The following is a 14624-nucleotide window of genomic DNA, read 5'->3' as shown; positions in this document are numbered from 1 at the left end:
TTACCCACTTTTACTGATGAATCCCCTGAAGTTCCAGGGGACAGTGTAGAGCACAGTGAAAAATAATGGAGTCCTGGCTCTGTACCTTCCAGGTTAAAGGATCTTGGGAAAGTTGCTTCTCTGAGTAAACGGACTAATCACAGTACTTTACAAAAACAAAAACAGAACAAAACTGTTGAAGCTTACATGAGATAATTCACAAGGAATGCTAACCAATACTTCTGGTACCTTATAAATACAGCCTTTGCTCGGTATCCTTGGGGAACTGGTTCCAGGACTTCCCCTACCTCCATCATTCCAAGATCCGAGAATGCCCAAGTCCCTGATAAAATGTGTAGTATGTATTTGCACATAATCTATGCACATTTTCCCATATGTTTTATTTTTTAAAATGTATTTACTTTTTCTATATGTTATTGGGGTATTGGTGGTATTTGGCTACATGTTAAGTTCTTTAGTGGTGATTTGTGAGATTTTGGTGCACCCATCACCCAAGCAGTACACACTGCACCCTATTTGTAGTCTTTTATCCCTCATCCCCCTCCCACCTTTCCCCCCAAATCCCCAAAGTCCATTGTATCATTCTTATGCCTTTGCATCCACATGTCTTAGCTCTCACATATCAGTGAGAACATATGATGTTTGGTTTTCCATTCCTGAGTTACTTCACTTAGAATAATAGTCTCCAATCTCATCCAGGTTGCTGCAAATGCCATTAATTCATTTCTTTTTATGGCTGAGTAATATTCCATTGTGTGTGTATATATACATGCATACACCAGTTTCTTTATCCACTCATTGATTGATGGGCATTTGAGTTGGTTCTATGTCTTTGCAATTGTGAATTGTGCTGCTATAAACATGCATGTGCAAGTCTCTTTTTCGTATGATGACTTCTTTTCCTTTGGGTAGATACCCAGTAGTGAGATTACTGGATCAAACGGTAGTTCTACTTTTAGTTCTTTAAGGAATCCCCACACTGTTTTCCATACTGGCTGTATTAGCTTACATTCCCACCAGCAGTGTAGAAGTGTTCCCTGATCACTGCATCCATGCCAACATCTGCTGTTTTTAATTTTTTGATTATGGCTATTCTTGCACATTGTGGTTTTGATTTGCATTTCCCTGATCATTAGTGATGTTGAGCATTTTTTCATATGTTTGTTGGGCATTTGTATATCTTCTTTTGAGAGTTGTCTATTCAGGTCCTTAGCCCACTTTTTGATGGGATTTTCTATTTTTTTCTTATTGATTTGTTTGAGTTTGTTGCAGATTCTGGATATAAGTCCTTTGTCAGATGCATAGATTGTGAAGATTTTCTCCCACTCTGTGGATTGTCTGTTTACTCTGCTGACTGTTCCTTTTGCTGTGCAAAAGTTCTTTAGTTAATTAAGTCCCAAATATTTATCTTTTTTAAATTTTTATTTTTTATTATTATACTTTAAGTTCTGGGGTACATGTGCAGAATGTGCAGGTTTGTTACATAGGTATACATGTGCCATGGTGGTTTGCTGCACCTGTCAACCCGTCATCTACATTAAGTATTTCTCCTAATGTTCTCCCACCCCCCACAGGCCCCATAGTGTGATGTTCCCCTCTCTGTGTCCATGTGTTCTTATTGTTCAACTCCCACTTATGAGTGAGAACATGCAGTGTTTGGTTTTCTGTTCCTGTGTTAATTTGCTGCAGATGATGGTTTCCAGCTTCATCCATGTCCCTACAAAGGACATGGACTTATTCCTTTTTCTGGCTGCATAGTATTCCATGGTGTATATGTACCACACATTCTTTATCCAGTCTATCACTGATGGGCATTTGGGTTGGTTCCAAGTCTTTGCTATTGTGAACAGTGCCATAATAAACATAGGTGTGCATGTGTCCTTATCTTTGTTTTTATTGCATTTGCTTTTGGGTTCTTGGTCATGAAATCCTTGCCTAAGCCAATGTCTAGAAGGGTTTTTCCACTGTTATCTTCTAGAATTTTTATAGTTTCAAGTCTTAGATTTAAGCCCTTAATCCACCTTGAGTAGATTTTTGTATAAGGCGAAAGATGAGGATCCAGTTTTATTCTCCTAAATGTGGCTAGCCAATTATCCCAGCACCATTTGTTGAAAAGGGTGTCCTTTCCCCACTTTGTTTTTGTGTGCTTTGTTGAAGATCAGATGGCTGTAAATATTAGGGTTTATTTCTGGGTTCTCTCTTCTGTTCCATTGGTTTATATGCCTATTTTTATACCAGTACCATGCCGTTTTGGTGACTATGGCCTTATAGTATAGTTTGAAATCAGGTAGTCTGATGCCTCCAGATTTGTTCTTTTTGCTTAGTCTTGCTTCGGTTATGCAGGCTCTTTTTGGTTCCATATAAATTTTAGAACTGTTTTTTAAAAAATTCTGTGAAGAATGATGGTGGTATTTTGATGGGGATTGTGTTGAATTTGTAGATTGCTTTTGGCAGTATGGTCATTTTCACAATATTGATTCTACCCATCCATGAGCATGGCATGTGTTTCCATTTTTTGTGTCATGTATGATTTCTTTCAGCAGTGTTTTTTAGTTTTCCTTGTAGAGGTCTTTTGCCTCCTTGGTTAGGTATATTCCTAAGTATTTTATTTTTTGTTTGCAGCTATTGGAAAAGGGGTTGAGTTTTTGATTTGATTTTCTGCTTGGGCGCTGTTGGTGTATGGAAGAGCTACTGATTTGTGTACATTAATCTTGTATCTGGAAACTTTGCTGAAATTTTTTTATCAGTTCTAGGAACTTTCTGGAGGAGTCTTTAGAGTTTTCAAGGTAAATGATCATATCTTCAGCAAACAGTGACAGTTTGACTTCCTCTTTAGAGATTTGGTTGCCCTTTATTTCTTTCTCTTGTCTGATTGCTCTGGCTAGGACTTCCAGTATTACATTGAAGAGGAATGGTAAGAGTGGGCATTCTTGTCTTGTTTCAGTTCTCAGAGGGAATGCTTTCAACTTTTCCCTATTCAGTATTATATCAGCTGTGGGTTTGTCATAGATGGCTTTTATTACATTGAGGTATGTCCCTTGTATGCTGATTTTGCTGGGAGTTTTAATCATAAAGCGGTGCTGGATTTCGTCAAATGCTTTTTCTGCATCTATTGAGATGATCATGTGATTTTTGTTTTTAATTCTGTGTATGTGGTGTATCACATTTATTGACTTGCATATGTTAAACCATCCCTGCATCCCTGGTATGAAACCCACTTGATCATGGTGGCTTATCTTTTAGATATGTTGTTGGACTCAGTTAGCTAGTATTTTGTTAAGGATTTTAGCATCTATGTTCATCAGGGATATCGGTCTGTAGTTTTCTATTTAGTTATGTCCTTTCCTGGTTTTGTTAGTAGGGTGATGCTGGCTTCATAGAATGAATTAGGGTTCCCTCTTTCTCTATCTTGTGGAGTAGTGTCAAAATGATTGGCATCAATTTCTTCTCCTGTACTTTAAATCATCTCTAGATTACTTATAATACAAAATGCTATGCAAACTCTATGCAAATAGCTTTCCTACTATATTGTTTTTAAATTTATATTATTTTTATTGTATTGTATTTTAAATTTTTTTTTCTGAATATTGTCAATCTGTGGTTGGTTGAATCTGCAGATGCAGAACCCAAGGACACCGAAGGCCGACTGTAGTTAATCAATATTGATATTCTGTTTTCCATTTCTACAAAAATTTTGTGTTCTCTGAATGTACATTTTGAATATACGTTACATAATTCAGTCTAGTACGCTCTTCTTTTTGATGACATTGAGATCCAACTAGCCTGTAATTTTCTAAAGCAGAGGGTTTCGTCTCATGTGTTCTGTATCTTTTATTAATAATATATCTGAGCTAGTAGCTAGAAGGTGCTCAATAGTTACCTGATAATATTTTTGTTATAATATTTCAAACTATATATTGGTCCTATTATCTGTGGACAATAGAAAGTAATGAGTATTTTAAAAATACTTATGTAAATTTCTCTTTAGACTTGGAGAAGTAGATTTTTTAAAAAGTAGAACCTTTGCCTTTTGTGAACTTTAGTCTTACTCTATCAAATAATGAGATTTCTGGAGCACTTTGTGTTCCTATTTATAGGAACTAGAGATTTGCCAAATTATTTTAAAATAGCAGCCCCTTCTGTAAGAACTAAACTTTGTGATGATAATGATTATAATAATACTGATATGTATAAATGAGGCTGTTTGTATTCATCGGTATATGCTATGCTGTTGCAGCCATTTCTCTGAGAGCAATCTCCTTTCTGATATATGTAGTTCATTTGCACTATAATTTTCAGTCCTAAAATTTAGTAACTGCAAAGCATCTGAGTAGCATGGAGTGAAGAAAACTACCTCAGCTGTGATTTTTAGTATCTCTGTGTTAGTAACATTTTAAAAGATTATGGCTCTTGTTATTAAAAATCTGTGATTTGCAATTGAATTTGAAAAATGCATTTACAACTTGAAAACTAATAGTATGCAATTAAAACTTTAACAAAATTTCAGGACAAGTTAAATTGGATAAAATCATGACTATTATTGAACCAGTGAGTAAAAAAATGGAGACAGCAAAGCAACAGCACTTTGAGGAGTCCAGGTAATGTATAATTAGCTACCCTATAGAAAATATATATTTTCTTCTACTTTGCCAATATTCCCTGACCAATTGTCACGGTCTCTCAAGTTTTTCTATTAACACCCCATACATGAAGCTAATTTATTGTTCTGCTTGAGTTCCTCAAAGCATATCAATTATCAAAATTTTTGTTTTCAGTTCAATTAACTTTTGAACTGGAGGATGTCTGAGTAGTTAAGTAAACCATCTGGGTTTTACAGTGCATAAGCTTGAATCCAATTTGCGGCTTTCCTGGGAAAAAAATGCCATATTTTATGATAATATTACATAAGTTTAGAATTTTAATAACTCATCTGCAGCAATTATGGAGCAGAGTAAGTTATAATTTTCCTTTCTAAATCTAATAATTAAAGGTTAGTCTTTCTAACAGAAGGTGACGCTGGTTCTACAGAACATAGTTTGAACACAGGAATTTTGAGCATTGCCTCTGCTTTCCAAAAGTGTCTGGAGATGGGTCAGTTCCTTTTCTGAATTATTGCATGAAATAGCATCACCATCTTCAAGATAACTTTAAAATTACATACACAATAGTTGGCGCTGAAGCTATAGACAGAACCTCTAAGCCCTTCAGCACATATTTGGTGAGAATATTTATACTTACAGACAGTAAATACTTCTCTGCTAAAATGTATTTTTCAGTAGCTTGTTTTACAATAATTCATTGATATTATAACATGGTCAGAAATTTGGGGTAATTGGCACAGCTGTAAGTTAGTTGAGGAAATGCTGGCAAGGCTATGAAGAACTTTATGGGTCTTCCAACGTTTAAGTTGTGAACTATGTGCTTAACACTAGAAGATCCATGCTCAGGGTAACCACTTTCTTGGCTTAAGTGTCATACAATACTCAAATTTGAAAGAGTGAAATATATACACAGCCTTAATAGTAAAGGTTTGGTTATACCCATGATAAGGGAAGATACTAATTACAAAGGAAAAGAAATTATTATATTGGAAATTTACTAGTTTTTATAAATTTCTTCTCTGCCTTTGAGTTACCCATTTTAACTCAAGATCCAAATTGGTCTAGCAAATTGGTAGCTCCTAAAAGAGTAGTTAATATAGCAATTTAGCCAAATTGTTTAGAATTTCAAGTCAGCTTTTACTAACTGAAAAGGTTAACTGATTTGAAAATCATTTTCAGTATCTTTAGATGAGGCTGGTAAGCCATGGCAGAATAATAATGTTTTAGGGACAAGTGAAGCACTTATTAATAAATCCGATCAGGTATAATATCTTTCAGTATAATGTCTTTCTCAAGAGAGTTGACTATTTTCCGAAGAATTGTTTCTTCTGCAACTGGTAGAAGATAAAGGTCCCTTGACACCCTAACTTCCCGTTTTTAATGAAAACATATCCTGCTTAATGAGGAAGATCAACATCCTTTGAAATTAAGAGCAAGTGCATGTACTTCCAGTGACAGCTCAGGGCATGCAAAGCCTGAGCTTCAATACACCTGGGCTGCCTTGTCTTTATTTATAGCTAGTTGATGGTGGTAACTTGTTTCCTACTTTAACAGTTAGCTTCATTTCATTAATGTTAAAAGTGTGATGGGAATGCAGGGGGAAAGACAAATAAGTGCTTTGGGACGTGGTGACTAAGGATTTTTGGAAACCTGTGCTTAACTAGACAAATAGAATGTCATTAGACCAAAATTTTTTTTGAAATCGAGTTCACCACATAATGAAGATAAGGAAACAGCAATGAGAATATAAGCAGAAGAAAAGATAATATAATGAGTTGGGAAATTAGATATGAGATTGTTAACAATGCAGGGACAGGCTCTAGGACTAATTAGTATGAATGACCCAACTCTTTATGAAACTCCCAAAAGGTTTTCGTTCAAGTTAAATAGACCCCTGTGAGAAAAGTTGTATATAAACAACTTATAATTATCCTGAAGATGCCTTGAAAAATGCTGATTGTTAAGATAACTCTAATACTTTTGGGATGACTATTGAAATATTGGCCCAACAAAAGAAATTTCCTTGAGCAAAACATGAATATGATCAAATCTTTTAAATATATGATTTCTTCCCTTTTCTAAACTTGTCTATTTTTGACCTGTGGTGGGAAAACACAATTGAATACTTTTACAATTTCAATATAAGTTTAAGAAGGTAAAGTTCTTCAATGTACCTTTGAATTCTAAATTCAAAGATTTCCCTACATTAAAATACTCTTTATGATGATGATAGATATGGGTTCATCCTAAATTTTAATTTCCCATCAACAAAATGCATTTATTAATCACTTATTTACTAGTGCTAATTTTTAGTTGATATTATTTGGTGCATTTGAAGGTATGACAACTGCATTTCAGCAAATGCATTCTGTAATTTATGCAAGTGAGCATGGACTTCTTTGCCCAGTTTTGTGATCAGTGAGTTTCCTGTGTTACATGACAATTCATGTTTAGGTTGTTCTGATCAATTTCATAACAGAATGAGGATATTATAAAATAATGATAGAATCCCTCCTGGCATTTCACATTTGTGTGAAGCAACTGCCATTTCATCTCAATGTCTGTAAAATAATTTGCTTCAGTGGTTGAATGGTCTACTTCCATTAGAATCTTTCATTAGTCAGGAACAATTGAAAATACATAATTAGTTCTAACTTGGAGATTAAATAACACTTATCCATTGACCAGATATTAGAAAAAGGAAATTATGCCTGATCAATGAAATTTGACCCCATTCTTAGTGATATATAAAAACGTTCTAGAATTTCAAATGGAATTTTATAAAACTGACTGCGTACTCATGTCTCTCTATTTTCTCTTGATACAACTTAAGGGATACCTCAGTCCTTTGACCAACTCTGTGGGCATGACCACGAGTGACAGTCAAATTAATAGATCCTATCATTAGTTATTTCTTTACTATCTATTGAGTGCCAACTATGTGCCAAATGTGAATCTCTGAAGAGTCTCCTCCTTCATAGACCATGCTGCTTTCTGGGCAAATGTTTTAAAATTCTAGAAATTTATGTAAGATTTATATAATTTTCGAACCAACATTTTAATTTCTAGGCATTTATAGTAACACAAGGAAATACAGGTGCACAAATATGAATGTTCAAAGATTTTCATCCTTGTTTATAAACAACAAAAAAGCAAAACCAACAAATATATCCCACAGAAGAACACTGGTAAATAAGCGATCAGTATGTTAAAATCTATACAATGAATTTCTATGTAATGGGCCAAAATAACATGGAATTCTATGTAATGGGTCAAAATAACAATGTGCACCTTTGTATATTTATAAAGAAAGATCTCCATGATATATTAGTGCAAAATAATAGTATAAAATTTTGCGTGCATTTATGTACACTTAAACAGAGAAAAGGAATGAAATATATTCCATATGCTAATCATGTCAAATGGAATCAGTATAAAATAGTAATATGGTTCCTGAAGTCCCACTGCCTGAATTTGAATCCTGACCCCACCCATTTCTGGCTGGAATAATCTGAGCTGTATACTGCTGAACCCCTAAATGTCTTAGTTTCTTCATTTATACAATGAGCATCATAATAGTAAGTACCTACATGCTTGTTTTGAAGAATAAATCAGGTAAAACATATAAAAAGGATTAGAATAGTGCCCTAAATGCTGGCCTATAGGAAGCATTGAAGGGTTTGCAATTATTACTAAAATATCAGGGTAATAAGATTAGGGGACATTTTTATTTTCTTTCTTTTTGCTTATTCACATTTTCCAAAGTTTCTATGTGATACTTGACTTTATTCAGCTGTTGAGATTGAAGCTCTCTCAATCATGTTAGGAAAACATGCTACTCAAAAATCTCTTGCAAAACACTGAAGAAATAGATAGATATGATGCTTGTTCATTTTCCTGATTTTTGCTAGTTTGGGCTCATTTGGAAAGCAAATGTTCCTATTTGTTATTCGTCTCAGAATCAGCAAAATTTGGTAGTATTTTGTCTTTGTTTAATAATATTTACTCTGCAAGGCACTGAGGGAACAACAGGTGTAGTCCTGTTGACCAGAGACAAGTGGTTTTCTATGATTAGCATTTAGTCCTATAACTTTAGTGTTGAAGATTTGTATTACAAAATAGGGACTATCAAATTACTTAAAGATCCAACTTAATGTTTCAGAAACAGAATGTTGGAATTACTCTATCCCTTTCCTGTCCATCTTTACTTACAACCTGGGACCTCTACCTTGGAACTTCTGAAAGAACCTGGTGAGTCTTATACATAAATGTTGGTAGCAGCACATTGATTTTCATTATTTTGCATTCATTTAAATGCAAAAACAAACAGCTAGTATTGAACAGAGTTATTTCCTTTATTTTCATTTCAAACACTGTATCAAAGATAAACAGATTTTGGAAACAACTACTAATAACTAGTTTTCCATGCCTTTATCTGAAATTGAGAGACTGGATTTTTAAAAATATGAATATTGCAGGTTGTAGTAAATTATAAAGATAAAATTTGTAATTTTAAAAGTTTATTTACAGTTGAGTTATTGTTGTTTTTAAAAAAATACATACAATTCTTTAAAAGAGAATATAGATGATTCTTTAAAGTCCCTTAAATGTGACTGAGGAACTCCCTGGAACTTGAACTGCTTAAAGGCCTAGGGGGCGATTGATTCAAAGCAACTATTTTTTAGTTTTCCCACTTTTTAACTTGTTCCTCATGAGCTTCAGGCTGTCATTAAGGGAAAACTCTTCTTGTAAAGTAGGACTTTTATTGATTTCAGAAGAAATTTTTAAAAGTTTGCTGAATAAACTCTTCCTTGGGTTCTCAAGGCACTTTTGCATATGATATCCTTTATAATTTTACCACCTTTTGTTTGGATTATTATAGAAGGAACTCAAGCATTAAGTGGAAGCTCACTTCCAAACAAATTCTATGAATCATGTTTTCATGATTCCAATCAATATTCACCCAAACTAAAATTTGTGAATATGCTGTCAAAATGTTGAAGATATGCAATAGATGTATTTTACAATTTTGATTGTTACATTGGTTCAGAGCTTAAATTCTTTTAAGGCTTTATTAGATAATTTGAGGTCCCAGGGCAATACAATAATGTATGGGTCTCAACTGATTCTAAAATTGAATATACATGTGTGGAAGTAAATGTAGGCAAATATTTATACAAGGCTAGGGTCTAATGGGTGTAATAAATAATACTCTTGAAATCTGATCTCCTTGAAAGCTGTGTTCTACAGCTCTTTACCATCAGTTAAAGTTCTACTAATTCTGTGACATTTGGAATTTATTCAGGATGATCAAAGGGTTGATGAACGCCTCAGTCTTCAAGTATCATTCACCTCACATGGGTCAGTTGTGTCATCATCTTGCAGAGGAACTTTTTAGCTCTTTGAAGGACTTGGCAGTTCTCATAGCTTTAGTTTGGATGTTGAAATTCATTTAAGTCTTATTTTTCTGTATTTATGGAGCTTATATACAGGGGCTAGACCGTAGTTTATTTAATGCTAAACAAGAGTAGAAAACTTTTCTAAAATATTTGAGAGAATCCTGGTTATTAGCTACAGATTATTATGAAATTGTGAATGGAAAAGGCTGGCAGAATTGGTAGTCACCCATGTGATAAGTTTTGAAATTTGCTAAAGGTTCTACCCATGCAGAAATGTTCTGCTGAATTGTGAAATGTTTATTAATTGAACCATAACTTCATAGAAGCTAAAAGACTCCTTATACTTATTCTAGTGCATGACACATACATAGTAGGTGCTAATAACCATATGTTAAATGAATGAACAAATGTAAATTAAAAAGGAAAAACCACCCAATTGAAGTATACTTCAGTATTATCTGTGTACCTGTCTCTGCACAGTAGGCTAAAACTCAATAACTGTTAAAGAAAAAAAGAAATTGAGAAAATAAAATACTAGATACTATTTTTTACAGTTCTTTTTAAAAACTGATTATACATAGACTGCAGAGATACCATCAAAATAAACAAAATGTTATGCAGTTTAGTTTATATGCTTTAAAAACAAATTGTTGAGATTATTAGTTTTATGATATTATAAGTATCTCAATACTCATATAACTTCATGGAGAATTGGAAGGTTGAATATGCTGAAAAAGTAAAAAGTTTTACAATAAAAATCATTCTTTCCAAATGCTATAGAGTAGGTGTTCTTTTTTCTTTTAAAATGAAATGCATCTTTAATCAGATAAGAATAGGGATTTTCACTGATTTGTTATTTAGGAAGTTTTTATTTTATTTTCAGCCACAACATTCTTTTATAATTACATATTTTTAAAGTAAGGCTAGAAATATCTGAAAGATTATGGCCACCAACTTATTTTGTGTAAGCTATTAGTAAAATGTGAAAAATGTTCATTTTTTTGGAATAATTTAAGAGTGGTCCATACTTTGTGTCTTTCATGAAAAATAATGAATACTTTTTATGGTTGTTAATTTTTTTGTTCATGTTAAGGCTATAGTCTAAAAAGTCTGCACAAAAAAGCTTATTCTCCACATCATTATTATAACTCTACATAATAATTTATAGCTTCAATGAATATCTGACATAGTCTTTGAGGTCTATTTAACAAGATAATATGTAAATAGTAAAAAATGTAGATACTGCAGTTTTCCCTGGGGTATATGGTAACCTCCTGGACTCAAATTATCACCCAATTCTTTTTTTTTTTTTTTTTTTACAATTCATGCATAACACATGTGCATAGTTTGGTGATACACATGATTATTTAATACATTCATGTAATTTGTAAAGATCAAATCAGTTCTTGGGACGTCCATCACCATAAATATTTGTCTTCTCTTTATGACAGAACCATTTCCATTCTTCTCTTCTAGCTATTTTGAAACATGCAACAGATTATTGTAGACTGTAGTTACCCTGCTGATCTATCTAACACTAGGTCTTATTTCTTCTGGCAACCCATATATTTACATCTTCTTTTCGTCTTTTCTCCTCCCTGCCCTTCATGGCCTCTGATAACCACAAATCTACTGTTTGTCTTTGAGATTAACTTTTTTTTTGCTTTCACATATGAATGAGAATGCACAATATTTATCTTTCTGTGCTTGGCTTACTTCACTTAACAACCTCTAGTTCCCTCCATGTTGTCACAAATGACAGGATTTCATTCTTTTTTATGGCAGAATCATATTCCATTGTGCATAATATGTGTCACATTTTCTTTACTTATCTGTTGATGGGCACATACGTTGATTCCATATTTTGTCTGTTGTGAATAGTGCTACAATAAACATGGGAATGCAGATGTCTTTTTGATATATTCATTTCCTTTTTAAAAGATATATACCCAGTAGCGGAATTTCTGGATCATACGGTAGTTCTAGTTTTAGCAATTGTAAGGAAACTTCATACTGTTCTGAATAATGTCTGTACTAATTTCCATGCCCACTAACAGTGTTTAAGGTTTCTCTTTCTTCATATCATCAGCGTCTTTTATTGCCTGTCTTTTTGATAGAAGCCATTTTTAACTGGGGTAATATCATACTTCATTGTAGTTTTGATTCACATGTCTCCATTGAGCATTTTTCATATGCCTATTGGCCATTCGTATGTCTTTTTTTGAAACATTATCAATCTCTTAACAGGTCAATCTAGCTATTATTGTTGTTGCTAGATTTGTCTTTAGGACTTCATACTAGATTTATTTATTAGTGGATTGCATACAACAATTATATTATTATAGTATTCTGGGTTTGTCCTTGTACTTAATTTTACCAGTGGGTTTTATAACTTCCATTTTTTAAAAACACATTAGTGTCTCTTTCTTTTAGATTGAAGAACTTCCTTTAGAATGTATTGTAAGATGGGTATTGTGGTAGTGAATTACCTCCACTTTTGCTTGTCTGGGAAAGAATTTATCAGTTTTTTATATTAGAACTGTAGTTTGTTGAATACAGTATTCTTAGCTGGCAATAGTTTTTCTGTTTCAGCACTTTGAAAATGTTATTCTATTTTCTCCTGGCATGTATGATTTCCATTGAGAAGCCTGTTGCCAGATTAAATGGAGCTTTTTTATGTTATTTGCTTTTTTTCTCTTGTTGCTTTTAGGATTCTTTCTTTATCCTTGACCTTTGAGGGTCTGATTATCATATGCCATGGAGTAGTCTTAACTTGAGTCAAATCTGTTTGGTGTTCTCTGACCTTCCCTTACCTGGATATTTATCTTTAATCAAGTTTTGGAAAGTTTTCTGTTATTTCCTTGAATAAGCTTTGCTCTTGCTGACCTCCCTCTTAAACACCAATAATTCTTAGATTTGGTCTTTTGAGATAATTTTCTATATCTTTTAGGTGATCTTTCTTGCTTTTCATTCTTTTTTCTTTTTCTTCTCCATGTATTTTCAAATAGTCTGTATTTGAGCTCACTGATTCTTTGCTCTTCTTGATCCTTTCTGTTGAGAGCTTCTAATGAATTTTTCAGTTCAGCAAATATATTTATCAGTTTCTAGATTTCTGTTTAATTTAAAAAAATTATTTCAATCTCTTTGTTAAATTTCTCTAATAAGTTTCTGCATTGTTTTCTTGTGTTATCCGGGAGATCACCAAGTTTCTTTAAAACTACTATTTTTGGTTCTTGGTCGAAGAGCTCACCAATTGCTGTTTCATTAGGGTCAGTTGCTAAATCTTTGCTTTGTATGCTTGGGGAAATCATGGTTCCCTGTTTGTGGTTGTTACTTGTGGTTGTACATCTATGTCTTTGCATTGTAAGATTCATTTGGTCTTATTTAATTATTATTTTATTTATTGTTGTCTTCTCTGTCTTGCTTCTTTTATTTTTTTATTGGATATATTTGCTTATAGGTTCTTTACTGTCAGGCAATTGCCTCCTTTTCAGTTCTAGATGGCACCTTAAGCCCAGATTTGTCTCAGCTCTAGCAAGTGTTTGGAGTGCTACTCTTCCCAAGTGCAGGAAGTCCCAATGGGGATATCTCAGCAGTGGGATAGGCTGGCCAAGGTTTGTGCCCATGAGACATGTGAAACATACCTCCTGGAGTGTGGTGCTGCTTAAAAGCCACTCTTATTTGGCCTTTGGCCAAGTTGTAGAGCAGTTTCCAGAGCTGGAGATAGTAGTCCTGCATCCCTGCTTTGTCTCTACCTGTCCTCAGGGATATTTCTCCTTTCAGGCACTAATGATGCTTCTTATGGGCCAGGGGAGGGACAGATATCCTGTCAGAGAACCCAAGATGGTGAATAAGCTGTTCGTTCACTTTGATCTTGCTTTTCCAGTGTCAAAACAGTGATTTTGGGGAGTATTTTTTGCATACTTGGTGCCAGGAAGAATGTGGGGTGAGGCATTGTGGATGTGCCAATTTTCTTACTGCCTACATGAAGTTTTTTCACTTTTTTGTGGCCCCAAGAACTGACTTGTGTTCATAATTTTTGTGTTTGAATTCTGGTATATTTCTGGTAATAATCTTGGCACTGTATATTTGTTTATGGTTTTCTAGGGGGTTAGGCTAGCTTGCTTCTATGCTGACATTTTGGAACTGGAGGTCCTTAATTCTTCTTTAGAATAAATAATTATTCTTATTAAAGGAAAAAGAAAAGGAAATTAGAACATAAGATATAAGGCAAGTTATGATTTCTATCCGTTTGCTTAAAAAATTATCTATCTATTTCCTTTTGAAGCCTTGCCTTTTAAAGCAGTATGGTATAGTGATTAATAGTGAAAGCACTGAAGTTACTCTAATTAGGTTAGAATTCTGGCTTTGCCAGTTTCTAGCGTCAAATCTTATCCAAGTTACTTAATTGCACTGTGACTCAATTTCTTCATTGGGTAGAGGGGGGATAATACCAATTCCAACCTCAAAGTGTTTAGATAATGCTTGTCAAGTGCATAGTGTACCTCCTGGTGCTTAATAAAATTGAGCTACCATAATTAGTCACAACTTCCTACATTCATATAAATTTTAATGCATAATATACTAAAAAACATGTTGTTTGATTACTTAGCTTTGGTCCTGT

At 33.7% G+C, this 14624-nt stretch overlaps 1 protein-coding gene across 4 annotated transcripts in view; it reads left to right on the top strand.

Annotated features, from left to right (window-relative positions):
* Positions 1-14624, top strand: part of IQCM (IQ motif containing M) — a 471732-nt gene that overhangs the window by 51328 nt on the left and 405780 nt on the right. For 3 of the 4 annotated variants that reach the window (XM_055384490.2, XM_055384491.2, XM_019025045.4), the window contains exons 4-5: positions 4508-4598; positions 8764-8852. The exons of the other annotated variant lie outside the window; for it this stretch is intronic. In XM_055384490.2, coding sequence (XP_055240465.2) covers positions 4508-4598; positions 8764-8852 — 180 coding nt within the window. The remainder of the gene's footprint in view (positions 1-4507; positions 4599-8763; positions 8853-14624) is intronic. 4 annotated transcript variants of the gene reach the window in all.

Source organism: Gorilla gorilla, chromosome 3, assembly GCF_029281585.2.
Source record: "Gorilla gorilla gorilla isolate KB3781 chromosome 3, NHGRI_mGorGor1-v2.1_pri, whole genome shotgun sequence".
Taxonomy (NCBI): Eukaryota; Metazoa; Chordata; class Mammalia; order Primates; family Hominidae; genus Gorilla; species Gorilla gorilla.
This window is presented reverse-complemented; position numbering and strand designations above follow the sequence as displayed.